We start from the raw sequence: 16,764 nt of genomic DNA, 5'->3' as shown, positions 1-16,764 counted from the left end.
TAAAAGTAGTTTTAAGCATGCAAGAGTGAGATCAATCACCTTCCAAATGACAGTGGCACATGGAATGTATTACATTATTTCAGACTCTGAAATGGCTTGGATAATGGCTTCACTAATATATTCTTACACTGAAATTTTTTACAGCATCACAGGTCTCATTCAGTTACAATATAACCCCTGAAGGCTGTACCCATCTCCTTGAAGACAATTCTAACCAACATTACCACATAATGGAGGTTCCTGGAGACAAACTGATTGCTGCACAGGGATAAATGCCTTTAGGAAAAAAGCAAAATGCAGATAGATGCTTCAAGATATAAATTCCAATTTAAATCCACTCTGTATCCCTAGTGACTACAAGTTATTGTTAAGCGATGACTCTTACCTACTCAGTTGGTAGCACCAATCTGTGACTCAGAGACATAACACTCCATCAGTCCCATCAGAAACTCTGCCAGTAGGAACATCCATCTGGCTCTCAAAAAGTGCCCACTAATTAATGGAGAGTAGGACCAAAACTACTCTTTTACCTGGCAGGCCTTGTGTGTTATAACTCAGATATATTAACAAGGTATCAAGGGAAGTGTCATATATATATATTTATCTGTATATACATAGAATATATATATATCCTACACCTTCTCTATTGGCAATAGGATGCATTTCACACTTAGTGCAAGAATTAGGTGGTACCTCACTGAACTACCAAGATCTTGCTATGAAGATGTGTACCAAGGTTTTAATTCTACACCTCAGTTTTCCCATCTGTAGAAAGTGAGTAAATAGTATCTGTTCTCCTCAGGAATGGCATAGAAATCATTAATCCATGCTGGTAAAATGCATTGAAATCCTAACACACCAAACATTTTCCATCTAACACTTGTTTCATCACTTCTGCAAAAATTGAACATGAAATAACATAGTTATGATGCTGTGAAGAAAGAAAATTTTACAATGTTAAGTAAGATAGTATGATGTAATCCTACCACTTTCACTGCAACTGGCAGACCCTCATCTGGAGTCTTCGTGCAGACTCTACATTCCAAGAAAGAGGAAGACCAACTGAAAAAGGTTAGAAGACTACAGAAAGAATAGTTGGGTGGGTTTAAAAGACCATGACATATTAACTATTTTTGAAGTGAATTTTTCTGGCCTAAGGGTTAAAAAACATCCTGAAGTTAGTCAAGATACTTTATAGGCAAAAGGGAGAAAATGCATGGCAAAATGTATTTTGCTATGTCATTGGGAGGGCAAAGGATATAAAGGGCAGGAATAAAGCAGTGCATAACTTTCCAAGTGGATAGCAGATCACCACCTTGGAACATGTTTCTTCTATCTTCTCTCCATGGTGTGAAACTCAGTCTGTCCCTGGACACACTACTGAGTGAGATGAAACTGTAGTATTTAAAATCAAGTTGGAAAATTGTCTTTCTCCAATGGCATTCTCCAAGATGCATGAGTGAATCTGGAGGGGTAGCATAGAAATTATTGCACTGGTGTAAAATGATTTTCTTAATGCTTTATACTTCCATCACATTTTTCATCACAGGGCCTTAAAGTACTGAAAATCACCTAAGTCTTAAAAACCTCTGGAGGAAGGTGAGAATTACCACTGTTACAGATAAAAACCCCAAGTCAGGCTAATTATTTAGATAATTTCTTAACTCAGTCAGGCTTACGGATATGGAAGCTCAGCTCATGTGAACAATCTAATCATGTAATCTTGTAAGACCAGGAGCAAACACACATACTACAAAGCAAGGAAGGAAAACTGAGAGGCTTGGTTCTTAAATGCTGGTATCCACCAGACCTCCTACTAAGAATAAACACATGAGAAAGGGAAGGGAGAGTTCTACTGCTGGCCAAATCTCATTCCTAAAAACAAAGCCTGCAATGAAAAGTAATATATTAGAGAAAGAACAGTTATAATGAAAAGCAGATAATTGCAGGACCTAAAAAAGATACTTGTGACATTAATGACTGTCTACCTCATTCTCACCTAAATCCACCGTCTTCAGGCCCAGCCTAAACTGGATTGTCTTTCCCTCCAACATGGCAGAAAGGTATTTCACATTCCAGTGCAGGGCTGGCCAGTCGCCAACCATGTTACAGAAGACTGCAGGTTGCTTTAGAGACATTACAATTTCCTTGGTTTTCTCAGGAGGAAATGGTTTGACATCTTCATCTATGTAAAGAAAAAAACAGATAGAGATAATTTATCATACATGAAGCGTTACCTATCATCTTCCACAGGACAGAAAACATTAAGAATTAAGACCTCCTTTGTTTATGACTGATTATTTTATTACATTCGTAATTTTTTTATTAAATCAAAGTTGTACTGCAAACACTGGAAGATGTAAATTAAAGTTTAAAGCAGTGTATTAGCACATAAAATGTAAAGCAAAAAATAAAAATAGGCACATGCTTACAATTTTCACTTGTGTCTTAGGCAATAAAGCACTGTAGCCAAATTGCTTAGGAACAGACTAACAATAAAATAAACTTTCAAATAACGTCCACTGTTTAGAGAAAATAAATTTCATGAGTAACAGTCTTTCTGCATGGGATTCTTTTCCAAAATCATTGTGTATTGTTAGAGTTAGCAAACCAGCTCCCCATGCATTTTCTTTAAACAAAGGAACAGTAGCATAACCAACCAGCAGGTATTTTTGAGGTGTTTTAAGGTTTCATCAATAGAATTTTAGAAAAAGGAAGTTGTGCCGATCCAAGAACTAAACTAACCCAAGATTTCCATTTATTCCTTTGCTGTTTAGAGATTTATATGCCCCACTGAAACTGTCAAGCTGAAATGCTGGCAATCTTGAATTAACTCAGCACTTTCAGAACAACTTTTCTTTAGGGACCTATTCAGAAGGAAAATCTGAGTTTTTTTAAAAAAGGAATAACATCTCCATAGAGCTCAAAAGGTGGACTACAGCTACAGATCATAAAAAAATCCATTCATTATTTTAACCTCTATTGAAGCTAACTCATCCAGAATTTGTATCTGTATAATGGCTAAGATTTAACATACTGAACTGATACACATGGCTCCCTGTGACTTCCAGCAGTTTATTTAAGACAAACAATCCAATTCAATTCAATCATTGTATTTAGGGGTCAAATGATGCTCTGGCATGCACGATGAGTTAAATAAATACAGGCCAAGAAAATTTCCTTCACTGCTGGCTGCTAATTTTGCCTGTTGATGCTCCCCATGTGTGAGACGTAGCAGAGAACCACCCAGTCGCACATGGGGCAACCCTGTGGAGCCAGCTGGGGAGAACACAGAAGATGACCCACTGGGAACAATGTCACTGAGAAACGTTCTTCAGGATTAATTCAAATGCAACAAAAATCCAAAATAAATCTATGAATGCTTAAGTGGGAATGGGAGGAATAATAGGTGTCCTGTGTATGCTGGGTGCTGTATCTTGTTGGCAACTTTTGTGAGTCCCTCTTCTTTTGACAGGGTTTGTAATCCCACATAGATGTGCTTTTTGGTTTTCTAAATTAAGCTGCTACCTTCACACAAACTCAGTGGGCGGTATTGGGGCTGGGATTTCCTAGAGTCAGTGGATCTCTTTTTCCATTGACTTCCAGGGAAACCAAATCTTTCACTTTTCACTCATGAAAACTCCATTCTAAAGCTTTAAAACTAAAGGCCTCTGATATTTTATCTTCATGGAACATAAAATTTTTAAATGGCTTCTCTTTCCTAAGGCAGATGACAGGCGAGAGTTTGGATTTTGGTTTGTTTTCCACATTTTCTCTCATACGCAGAGCAACACTTGACAGGATGGTGTTGCTGTGACACAGAGATGTCTCTGACACTTGGCCTTCAGTCTCACACTCCAGCAACTTACACAACCAGGACATAAGGAGGCCTCACAGGGACCGTATGTCTCACCATATGGTGTTCCCTACCCCTGGCAGGAGGCTCTGGGGCTCTCCAAGGAATAGGTTAGCATACCTAGAGGGAGCGGGTCCAGAGAAAGCAGAAAGACCATCTGCAGACACAAGGGCACGTGTGGTGCAGCTACCAGGACTGGCTGGAGGCACAGTAAGAGGTTAAAACTCAGCATGTTTTTTCACAGTGATTCTGTTCAAGAGCTAACACAAACCTTGGTCCAGATCTGAACACCCCCAGGGGGTTTATAAAACTTCTGTCTTTCACCAGTGCAATTATAATATTGTACAGAGGTGGCTTTCACCATGTGGGAGCTGGCAGGCCTTACCCACCTTTCAGATTTTCCAGCTCATAAAAATGAAATTACTTCTTCTTAGGCCATGTTTATCACTGCATGGCTGTCTTTCTGACTACTCAGGGTTTTTTTGCTTTAAGGGCACTACATTTCAGTATTTTAGAGGATATAAACTGAAATAAATGCAAGAAATCAATGACACTTTTCTGGAGGATTTTGTAAAGCTGACTTTTATTGCAAAAGCTTCAGGTTTATCCTGTAAACTTTAGTCAACAGCTGGGCTGTTCTACAAAAGCAGAAATTTTACTGGAAGAGACAGGAAGGCTCTTTGAAGCCAACTGTTGATTCTGTGTGGCTTTCTAATGTGATTTCCACATGCACATCATGCTTTTGCAAGGTGTGGTTTTAACCACAGTGCATACACACACAATGGGAAGCTCAGAGCTGAAGCTACTGGGAGAGTAGGCCACTGCCAAACACAATTAGGCTAAATAGCCTCTCCTCTACTGAATGATTGTCGTGTCACCACGTTCAGCTGTACACGTATTTCCCTATAAAATTAAGAAAAAGTGAAAGAGGATAGTCTGTCTTACTAAGATGCTAGTAATTCCTAACTTCAAACAGTATTAAAATCTTTGTTAAATAAGTATATATCTTCTGATATAGATAATCACATACCATACATATAATGCACAGTGACACTTGAAACATTTTAGAAAATTTAAAGACTTAAATAAATATACATTAGGGATTTTTGCAAAGACAAATGCAGATTTCTTGCTAGATCTGTGTAAAGAATCTGTGTCTTCATTTGCCTTTATGTATTCCTTAGTGAGAATGGAGTCAGCTAAATGAAATTCTTTCCCTACAACACTTGTCATGCCTATCTAAGTGCCTGCTAGAGAGAATAACATGGTAAAAGGTAAGTATCATATACTACAGCAAATAGATATTATGATAATTTGGAGAACTCTGCTCAAAACCAACAGAGACTTCTGATGGAATCATATGCTGTAGAATGGTAAAAAGTAATTACAAGAGATATCTGAAGATAGAAGACCTGAAGAGAGATTAGCAAGATTATAGTTTAAAATAATCTTTTCTTCAGTTATTGTTATCATAGCTTCACAAAGACCTTATAAACTGGGCTGTTGCTTCTTGGTATTTTATAGCCTGAGATTGATGGTAATTGAATCCGAGGCAAAACCTGAGGTTGTGTAGCATATGTAAGCACATACAATTTGGATACAGATGTGCACAAGTAAAAAGTGAATAAATAAAATGTGTAGCAAAGAAGAAAAAGTATCCGTAGCACATCTTAGACATTAAATATCAAATTCCTAGGGGAGATTGGGTAGCAGGAGAGAAGAGAAATGCATATTCCCTTGAAAAAGAAAAGCTCTGTGGGAGTCTTCATTTTCTCAGTTGTACTCTGATCCACAAGAGAAAAGGAATACTTCAGCTTAGTTCTTTCTATCAGGCTCAACAAACGGTTTGACTTCACAGTACAAAAGGAAGCAGAAATAATTTGTCTCATGTTTTGACTTTACCCAAGGCATGTACAGAATCCAACCAGGAACTGAAAAAATGAACCAAGTTTTAGCTCAAGTTTTGTAACTGTGGCAGCTTATATAATTGGCAAAAACATAGGTGTTCTTTAGAAAGGCAACATCTTGCAAAATAGAGATCTCCCAATTAAAAAAAAGAAAGCTTTCCAGTTGTCTTTACACAAAGTACTGTCAAATATTAAGCCTCATCCAGACTTAGCAATGAGGACAGGTAAAAGAAATGTAATGAATTGGCCAAGTACTCTCCAGTAGACTTTGTACTTCTGAAATAGAAAATAATTTAATGTTTCTGATTAGTAATTTTTCTGAATAACTGAGTGGGGTTTGGGAATTAAGAGTTTAGCACAGCAGGCAGTCTAACTAAAAGTGGACTTGATCAAAGTTGTTCAGAAGTTAAATGTACTGTCATTAAAAAGCTAAATGTACTGTCATTCATTTAAAATAATTTAGCAAACTATAAGAGTTCATTAGTGCGTGGCAGTTGGCTTCTGCCAAAACACCCTGCTGCTTAAATATGAGATTTAATTGAGAGGTATTAAAATTATTTTCTAAAATAGGGAGCACAAGGAACTCCTGGTAACGTATTTGGTATGTGCATCATCAAACTGTTTTTTCTTGCAAATCTGTAATGCTTCCTTTTCCTTACTTATTTAAAAAATATTAAAAAAAATAAAAGAAAATAATTACATTTTGAATACATCAATACAGAGCAGATGGGTAAGTAAAAAAATCACCTAATCTCCAAAATCTTAACCGTTCAACAACCAAGAGTGGGAAAAGAGAAGGTATGGGGGAGGATGAGCAAACTTCCCAAACCAAATATAAGTGACTTGGTTTGGAGGTCAGACTTAATGGTTTCACAGTACATTAACTCTGTAAATTAAAAAACCAACTTTAAATAATCTGCATGTGATTACAACACTATGCACTATAATCAGCCTCCTCTGGGCAAACAGAATGCCTCTAAACATCCATGAGTAGTTTTCAGGATAGGCTGCACCAACATCCAGGTATTACTTCCTAGCCAGCTATTGCTGTTACTATTAGTTTTGACTCTGGGAATGTTAATACCGTAAATGCACATAGCCAGCAGGCAGCTGCCCTAGATTTGCAGATGTTTTGGCTACTGAAGGAGAGGTGATAGTTGCATGGAGACTCTCAGGACAAACCAGTCTGCACTCGTAATACTGGCACCTGCAGCTCACTCTGGCAGCCCGCAGCCAACACACCCTTCCTTCCTCTCCACATCTGTTACCACAGAACGGGGGCAGCCAAAGGAGGAATTTGGACTCACTTTCCAGTGCTCCTGTGGCAAGGCTGAGCATCTTACAGTTTTTCTTACAGGAAGTTTAAGTGACTTCAGACATGAAATAAGATAGGAATGGGGGCCATGCCCAAACCTCGTGCTGTCCTTCAGATAAAGCAATGGGAATTGCTGCCAGACTCCTTAGGGAGGAGTAAGGGCTGAGTCCAGAACACAGCTCTGGGAGGGACTTCCCACTGCTGCTCTAAATGACAGCGCATCATCTCAAGCATACTTTTAGGAAATTCTTCCCCTAAATCCCCTAAGGCTCTTCCTTGAAAGCTCTTCCTGAACCTCTGGCCTTCTGTCTGCTGTCTCTGCTCCATCCTGCAGTGCAGGTGCAGAATTCAGTCATGCCAGCTTTCAGCTAATGAACTGAACGCTGAAAGACCTCAGCTCCTCTGGTCTCCTCCAGTAGAAGAAATGCTTGAAGGAAAAGACTATGGTCTTTGCCCAATCTGAAACAGGATATAAAAAGATAGACTATTCTTCCTTAAGCTAGGCTGCCAAAATTCCACCTTTCCATTAGTCTGTGGGGTGTAAATTACACACACCTGCTACTGAGGAAATTCAGTAGCCAAACCATCAGCCCACTGGCACTGATACACAATTCTGACATTTCCTAACAATCAGAAAATTTAATACAAAATTCAATACTAATATAACATTATAATTGAAGGTCAGGAAACTGGCATGTCAGGAAGTTAATGTGTATATTTCTAAGAAAAAAAAATAACTTGCTCGTATTATTAGCAAAGTTTATCTGTATTTCTTTTCCAATTCCTTGTCAGTAGTAAGTATGAAAGCAGCACTCTTAAATGGATGAATACACTGTATAAAATTCACTGTCAGAAACTGTGACCGATTGTGACTTTACTGTTGTTCAGTCCTGCAAACTTGACTGACAAGAACTTCAAAATGGCAACAACAAAAGAATCTAAATCTTCTCATTTACTCTATTTTCCCATAAGCTATTGCAGTAAATAGTCAATAGTATTCTCAGAATAATTTTTTTTTCCCTACAAGCCATTGTAATAAATAGTAATTAATACAATGGAGCCTTTTAAATTTGATCCACAAAGTGGTTATGATGGTAGTATACATGACCTTGTTCACTATTATACTGCACAGGATGCAAATTATGATTAATGACTGAGTGAATTAGAAGTATAATTAATTGTCAGAATGAAATTATACTTTAAAAGAGTAAAAGAAGTTTTTGAATTACATAAATTATCAAATTAAAAGAAACCCACCATGTGAACCTCAAGAACAGTTTCTGAAAAGCACAATAAGATTATTAGATTCTTTATTATAGGAATACTAAAGAAAAAGCATAGCTATTATTTCATTGTTTACATTATTCCATTTCTTTCAGCATGGGTAAAACAACCAGAAGTGCCTTTAATCTTTGCTTTAAATTGCTATTTCTGTTTGTAAAGGTTCTCATGCTGCAACATGAATTTTGTTGGGGAAAAACTGTTAACAGTGTATGTTTTGAATCCTAGGGTTCATATAGACTGCAAAAATATTGCTTTGACATAATGTCAAGAATACACTTGACCAAAACAGCCTACAAAAAATGTGAACTACCAAGGTTTTCTAATTTAATTTTCAACCTTAACATATAATTCATGTTAGTTCTGTTTTTTAATATAACTATTAAACATAAGATAAACTTCTGTAGCTGAAAAAGCATGGCCTTTTTACATAGAAGCTTGTATTTCACAACTTTGTAATACAACAAACTGCTGCTAGTGATGTCAATGTATCTTTAGCATTTTCCCTCCAGAGATTTCCTTTCTCTTTTCTTTTTCAAATAACAACTGCCTGCAAAGTTTCTTTATCTGCAAACACCAAGACTAAATAGTAGAGGAGATCAAGGACTGCAGGCCCATGTGTCTACTCAGATCTCCATGAACTCCTGTTATAATCAGCTGCACCTGCATTTCTGGAGACTGAAGGTGACCTTTAATTATACAAACTATGACAGTGCTGCTGCTTTGAATTTTGGAAGTTTCTTGCAATATACAAAATCAACCAAAACTCAGTATTTTTCAACCTATCAGTAAATATGGAAAACTCCTTTCAGTAGAAGAATTTCAATATTTTCATATTCTTTTTTAATATTAACAGCACTCTACTCACCACTTTGTGATATAATACTAATACTAGAAAGAATTATGTCTTTTATGTCTGGTCTTCAAAAGCACATGGTACATAGAACTTAAAGATAACTCCCTGATCATGTGCAAAATAATAAAACTGCGAAGATTAAAGTTGCACTTTTATCCCAAGACATCCAAAATACCTTACCATTGCCCTTTTCTAAAATACTCTTACAGAACCCAGTATCTCATGCTACTATATCTACTTCCAAGAATTTGTGTCTGTGATCACAAAGCATGGAATAGTTTAAACTTTATTCCTATATGTCCCTGTTGAGAAAAGCACAGACAAAGAAATCATCAATTCAGTCTCTTCTTTCTATATGGAATTACATGATAGAGTCACATTTTCAAAGAGACAAACAGTGTTTTCTGAGCTTTATGTCCTCAACATGGATTTGATCCCAAACCCCTACCAAGACAATCAGGTCTTCAGACAACTCATTTGCAGTGCTCACAGCATACCTATTGTATGACAGCTAAACATGACTAGACCAACAGACACAAACTCCCTAATGTCTACATTGTTAATTATAGCAGAGACGTAATTAAATTACCCCTTGCTGCTTCGATGTAAGACAACAGCAGAACAATAGCACAGTCTGATAAGAAAAGAGAAACACGCGCATCAGAGACACAATGGACAGAGCAGTACCAGAGCACCATGAGTATCTCTCCTTGCTGGCATCAGAGACAATGAGAGCTGCACAGAGGCAGTCCTAGTGCAAGGAGACGGTGGAGATTTTCATCCTGTATTTCCCAGTTCAATTCTCATCCTCCACCATCCCTGTGACTCAGCTCATTTGCATAATTCTCAGGTTTTCAGGAAGAGAGGAAACCATCAGTCTTTGAAACTGAATTTCCTTAACATAACTTTGGGGTGTAAAATACCCCATTGATATTGTTTGCAGTTACTACACATGGTGGCCCTGAATAAAATGAGAGAACATAGGGGCAGTAGTCTGCTGAAGCTGGAGTTCCAACATAAACTTCCTAAAATATCTAAGACACAGAGCCTGAAGGCTAAGTGAGGTAGGGAAGTAGCCAACAAAATTACCTTGATGAAAGACATCATGTAGCTTCCACCTCCCCCTCAAAGAAGATATAATCATCACTTACATGTCCATCATTAAGTAGGTGATGAATGGCAGAACAAGCAGAAATGGAGCACAAAATGCTTTAAATGTGCTCAAAGCCCAAGTCAGATGTGACTTTTGCATATTCCTTTTGAGAGCTGCAGCAAAGAATCTACAGTGTGGTGTGTAGGGAATAGTGACATGTCTTTCATTAGCCAGCTACAAGGGTACACTCCACAAGAGAAGAAAAAGAAGCTATCTCACCTCTCCCTAGAGAACCTTACAACAGGCTCTGGCTCCCCACAAACCTGGAATCATCTAAACTCCAATGGTCACTTTGCAGTGGGAATATACACAGCTTGCAATCAAAAGGTATAAATGAATTCCCCACTGGAAAAAACTGAAGTTTGAATTTAAGAATAAAAACTGTTCAGCTTTCATAAGCTGAATATGTGTCTGGTCTGTACTTTTGCTTCTTGTTGATACTAGAAAAAAGGAAGCACCGTAAAAACTGAAGGACAAGGAAATCATTGTATGACATTACAGCTGGAGTTTACATACTTCTCAATAAAAAAGAAAGGCAAGAAAATATTCTGAAGGTTACTGAATAAACAGGTTGGAAGGTGTCCAAACCAAGCCCAAGACAGAGCAGATTTCAACCAACCTGTTCCTGAACAACTAAAAGAAAAAGGATGTCAAAACTTGAGGAAGGAAGAACAGGATTTGCTCACACCTCACAGGGTTCCCTTAAGAGCTGTTTTTCAAGATGGGGTGTAAAGCACACACCCATTACAGCTCCCTGCTACACCAGTGTTGTTTATGGCAGCTGAAACTGCACTGTCACAATTCCAGCTGAAGTCTGGAAATTGAGGAAAATCCCTGGTAAAGAGAATTTTTTTTTTAGATGCTGGAAGGAACTTACTTTTCAATCTTTGAATTAATTTTGCGTTCTGACCATTTTGTGCCAAAATGCTTCTAACCTTTACAGGGTATGCAATCACTTGCTGCTTGTCACATTGCAAGGTCTGAGTTGACATAAGAAAGAACAAGATTGTATACATGACATCAGGAGCTGTTGGGAGAGAGGTGTAAGAACCAAGGGGACTCTGAAGTTCACTGAATCTCTCTGAAGAATGTCACATGAAGAGCAAATCCGTCAAAATCATGGTGACAGGAAAGAGCAAATGGCACTTCCTAATGTGCTAGGGACTGGGGGTTGCCAGCTCTCCTGGACTGCTGAGCACAACTATTACATGATAGATGTGTTTTAGCTGAACCAGACTCTCCAAGATGCCTCAAGGTTGTAACAAACCCAGCAGAGCCTCAGTTTATATTAGTAAGCCAATCTTAAATCGGCACATTTGCGGGTTCCAACTTCTAAGCAGATCCACTAGTCCTGCCTCAGGGATGGCAAGAGCATTTGGAAGCAGAAACAGCCTCAGCCATGTAATTTTTGTCTGTCACCACTAGCCTATCAGAGCTCCAGGCAACTAACTCCTCCTAAGATGAATTCCAGAATTTTTAGGTCAGACACAGGCACACAGACATGAATATGGTCACACAACCACCTCAGAGCTTGTAGGCTGGAAGTGAAGACACCTACCAATGGACACACTGTTGTGCTTGGGCAATTAGTACCTGCAAGGGTATCTGTATCATGGTTTTGGATCTAGGTGTCATTCTGTCCACACAAGACCTGCTATAGGCACGAAAGTTATGGGCCTGGAGAGAAAATAACCTTTCTGCTTGCCTGAATGTATGTGCATTTCATCTGATAATATTCAAATCTCTTTAGCTATGTTATAATGAGGTTAAAGCAAGAAAAATTTCCCCACCTCAAATATTACAAATGTCAGTAATGAGAACAGTAAAAATGTCACCACACGGAGAAAAGAGTGAAATTAGCATATTCAGAGGAGTATTATACCCATGAGTGAAATAATGCAATCAACTAGCTGCAAGATAAAGCTAATTTGGTTTCTAACAGTTTATCAACAATACACTGCTCCTTTACATTAACAAATTTAACCGATACCATATCCTGCAAACAAGAATAATTCACACAGAATATTACACTGTGTTAATTAAATAGCTGGAATAGAAAAGGTCAGGCCATGACTGAAAGATGCGCATATGGGTTGTGAAGCTATGAAAAGATGGAGTGGTTTCACATCAAGCAATTAAAATAAATTATTTAAATCATCATTAAGTCAATAATAAATACACTTAGATATTTTTGAGCCTATTTCAACAGCCCCCTTAGTTTGTTGCTGTTTCTCAGAAATTTCTCTTTCTTGTTGACCCACAAGAGTCAAAATATCTTGAAACCCCTCATAAGATGAAGTGCCTTGGATAAGTTATCAAAGAGTTAGCCAGCTTATATTCAAGTTTTCAATTGACCGTGCAGATAATATGAAGCATGAGACAAGTTTTGCAGTTAAAAGAACATCACAAAGCCCCACTTGCCTTATTTCTGGATGGGTTTCCTGCCACTAGAACCATGAAACCTCCACAATTACTACAGTTAATTGAAAAATGCTCAGAGAGAGAAGTACTTTTTCACATTGTTTACTGTGCTGCAAATAGCAGCACTTTGTCTTTGGATGAATGCCAGCAAATCACTTAAATTACAGTAGTAACATACCCTTTTAAATTGAAAGAACATTTTGGCATGGGCTAAACTATGCTGAGGTGGTAATGTATGAAAAAGACTTAGTAAAATGGGGAATTAATCATATTTGGGGCCCCAAAGCACTACCAGAATATACATCAGTCACGAGCAAGTCTGAATCTCATCCTATGTTTTTACTGTACTTTTGTCACTGCAGCTGTACACAGCAGCCTCAAATTTGAGTTTGCTGTATGTCCCCCCATTATTTAATTGTGCATGAATTTTATTTTTCCTGGGGCATTTCCTGAACTTTTGTAGAGAAAATACAATTTCCTTTTGATCACAGTTCTGTTGATTTCAGTCAGCATATACTTCCTTTTTGCACTTTCAGTCAAGGAAAATGAACTGTGTGTACTAAACAAAATGCTGTCTGTTATGTTCTGAGAATTTCATGGGAGTCTGGCTGCAAAACTGTGGGATGAGGGCCGCGTGTGAAATTCAGCTGTGCACTGCCCAGAACATCAACAGTTATGACACTGACACTGGACCTGAAACCAGTCTGTGGAGATCCCACCGTTCAGCTCTCCCCATTTAATGGGGCATTTATCAAGCCAACTTCCAGACTTTGTGACAGAATGCCTAATCAAGCCACACTGAAATACCCAATATTTTAGGGAAGATGAAGCACTGTGCAGCATACGAGCCATTAATTTTATGACAAGTGCAGATGGTTGATATACAGACAAACTCTCACATAACCTAGTCTAATGAATATATACTTCAATCTCTTTAAATGATAATACTAATGAGCATAGCGTTTCCCACATGATAGCATATTCACGCGAATAATTTCAAAATGAATTTCAGTGCATATTGTATCTGAACCCTGCTATTTTTTTTCCTCACAATTCGGACCATGGTTGATTTGTATCCACCAAAGCAACACGATTTCCTTCTCGCTTTAGAAGGATCGATACCCGAGGGATGCCCTGCTGCAGCACCTCCCTGCGCGAAGGTACCACACTGCGGTGAGGGGCCCACGGCCGAGAGGGACGTGTCGGAGCTGACGGAGAACCTCGGCGGGCCCGGTCACGGCCCCGCTTCAGCCGCCGCTTGGCTCTCCCCGTGTTCGCCCTCGGCCCGGGCCTGGAGCCGAGCCGCGCTGAGACCCGGGGCGGCCCGGGTCGAAGGGCACCTACCCGGCACGGGGGGACGGCAGCTCCGCGCCCCGGCCATGCTCCAGCGGCTCTGCCTGCGGGGCGGCTCGGGCGGGCCTCGTTCGGCACCGCCTTCGGCGGCGGAAGGGGCAGCGCGGCCCGGGCGCCGCGGCGGGGCGGAGCCGGGTGGCAGCGTGACGGCCGGAGCTCCCCGGCCCTGCCGGTGGCACCCGGGCGGCTGCGCCTGCGGGCCGCCGCTCACCTGCCCCGGGCTCCTCTCCCCCGCTCCCCGCGGGGCGGTGGCCCGGTGCCTTCCCCGTCCCGCACGCCCCCGCTGGCCGCCGGTGCGGCTCCCTTCCCGCGGGCGGCGGGCTCGGCTCTCCTCCGCGGCTCCGGTTTCCTCCTCCCCTCGCCGGCGGAGGAAGGAGGCGGCTGCCGGCCCTTCCCGACCGCGCATGCGGCAGTGCCGGGCCGGGGCAGCGCTGCCGCGCTCGGGGGCTGAAGTGTGGTTGTCCCTTCCCCCGGCCCCGTGCCCTCCTCCCCTGCGGACCCCCGGCAGCGCCCCCGCAGATGGGCTTGGGCTGGAGCAGCGCGGAGGAGCGGCGGCCCCTCCTGCCGCCGCCACCGCAGCAGCCGCGGCCGCAGCCGCGGGGGCCGGCGGGGGGCCCGGCGGGGCGGCTGCCGCCGCTGTCGGGCCGTGTGTACGGGCGACGGTGGCTGGTGCTGCTGCTGTTCTCGCTGCTGGGCTTCGCGCAGGGCCTGGTGTGGAACACCTGGGGCCCTATCCAGAACTCGGCCCGCCTGGCCTTCGGCTTCAGCGGCTGGGACATCGCCCTGCTCGTCTTCTGGGGGCCCATCGGCTTCGCGCCCTGCTTCTTCTTCATGTGGCTCATGGACAAGAAGGGTGAGCGGGGCCGGGGGCGGCGGGGCCGGGGTTTCGGGAGTCCCCGACCCGCTCCTGTGGCTTCCCCCGGGCCAGGCGGGGACGCCGTGGCCGTGTCCCCCGACGCCGCGGTCCTGTGGCCGGTGAAGGGGACGCTGCCAGACCGGGGACACTCGAGCCCAGTGGCCTTGGCCTTAAAAGGGTTGACTAATACACTAAAAGGCATCATGACTGCTGTTTTCAGTACTGTGCCCAAACGAAGGCACATCAAAGTCCATTCACAAGGAAGATACTTTAGCTAAGCAGAATTAGGGCATCTGACGTCGCAGGTGAGGTGTGGGTCTGGAGGAGTGTGCTCCAGTCCGGCATTGCCGTCCTGCTGTTTGACCTGGACATGGTCGCGATTTCTGGTTACCAAACACGCGCTGATGCTTGGATCAAGTAATGTCATTGCTTAGGGTGGCCATTGCATCGTGAAACAAGTTCTTCATTTTTAAAAGCAGGCTGGACATGAAGTCTGTGGTTTTCTTTTCCTTGTGCTAGGGAGATATAAAGACAGGGAACACAGAGAAGTTGTGCTTCGGTGTTTCGAAGTACAGGGGAGAGTTTCCTAATTTGTGTTTAGGCTGTTATATCTCTGTATCAAACTTATAAAAGTGGTGTTTGTCTCTGGAGAGCTTCTCCAGGGTCCATGTGGTTCCTCTGTGGTCACCCAGGGGACCATTCCAGAGAGGTCAACCTATGTTTGCAGATTTCAGCTTTTGGGCCTAAATCCACCGAAGGGATTTCTTTTAATTCCTGTTTAAACAGACCTCTAAACAGGAGATAGGCGCCAGTGGACCCTTGTGGCTCTTGATCCTAAGTGCTACTTATTCCATTTATTTAGGAATTAATTGCTCATTTGTGGGAGGGGGAAGAGGAAGGAAAAGTGAAAGCAGGCAGGGAGAAAAGTTGTATTTGAGAAGGCCTCAAAATTGGAATTGCTTTTCCTAAAATGGAAGAGGCATTGAGGGAATAAAATATACTGGGCTGAAAGTACATTCTTGAAATGAGTCCATGGGGGCTGTATATCCAGTCTTCTCTCAAGCAGTTTAGACTTGAGTTGGCAATATCTGTCTTGACTGATACATAATAGTGTTGTTAATTATCTTAAAATTAAAGTAAGTTATTCTGGTTTGTACAGTGAAGACTGACTTCTCATGGCGTGAAGGAAATAAAGGTAAATGTGAACCTGTGCTTAGAGAGCTGAGTCTGTGTTTTTATTTCTGTGTTTTCTATGAAGTTGATCCTGAGCAATGCAAAATAATACTGGAAAAGTTTTGAAGTAACTCATGGGAAAAGAAACTTCAGTATTTTATTCTTTTATAATGTGACTAGTAGTGTAGTTGTGGGATTTCTTGGTTTCTCGTATAGGTTGTTTTGATGAGAGTGTGTATACAGGTCTTTTTCTCATTTCCTTAACTGATTGCTTTGGAGATTGGTGTTTTTTGTTGTTGTTTTTTTTTTTTGTTTGTTTGCTTGTTTGTTTTTTTCAATTCCTATGTTCATTGGAGGTGCAGATATGAACAGCCCCATTGCTGTTGGTTTCTTGCTTTCCTTATTGAGAGAATGTTGGTAGGTAACCTGAATAGAGCATCTCAGCTCATTCGGCTGTGTGTGTAAGGAGTACATATGGGCACTGGAGCAAGTTCTTTCCAGCAGATTTTGTGAGGGCCCTGATTGTTTTCTGATATTTGTTTCATGCTGTTTTCTGAGTCTGGGTGATTCCCACAGACAATGTGGTGCTGTTT

At 41.2% G+C, this 16,764-nt stretch overlaps 2 protein-coding genes across 2 annotated transcripts in view; one reads left to right on the top strand and one right to left on the bottom strand.

Annotated features, from left to right (window-relative positions):
• The window catches only part of HSPBAP1 (HSPB1 associated protein 1), a 39,669-nt gene extending 25,121 nt beyond the window's left edge, over positions 1 to 14,548 (bottom strand). Inside the window, exons 1-2 of the mRNA XM_058839265.1 lie at positions 14,134 to 14,548; positions 2,000 to 2,185 (exon numbers count right to left, since the gene is read on the bottom strand). Of these exons, the coding sequence (XP_058695248.1) occupies positions 2,000 to 2,185; positions 14,134 to 14,548 (601 nt within the window). The remainder of the gene's footprint in view (positions 1 to 1,999; positions 2,186 to 14,133) is intronic.
• Positions 14,549 to 14,661: 113 nt separating this feature from the next.
• The window catches only part of SLC49A4 (solute carrier family 49 member 4), a 64,826-nt gene continuing 62,723 nt past the window's right edge, over positions 14,662 to 16,764 (top strand). The window contains exon 1 of the mRNA XM_058839266.1: positions 14,662 to 14,995. Coding sequence (XP_058695249.1) covers positions 14,662 to 14,995 — 334 coding nt within the window. The remainder of the gene's footprint in view (positions 14,996 to 16,764) is intronic.

Source organism: Poecile atricapillus, chromosome 5 (assembly GCF_030490865.1).
Source record: "Poecile atricapillus isolate bPoeAtr1 chromosome 5, bPoeAtr1.hap1, whole genome shotgun sequence".
NCBI classification, from domain to species: Eukaryota; Metazoa; Chordata; class Aves; order Passeriformes; family Paridae; genus Poecile; species Poecile atricapillus.
The sequence above is the reverse complement of the archived record's forward strand: the minus strand, read 5'-3'. Positions and strand labels throughout refer to the sequence as shown.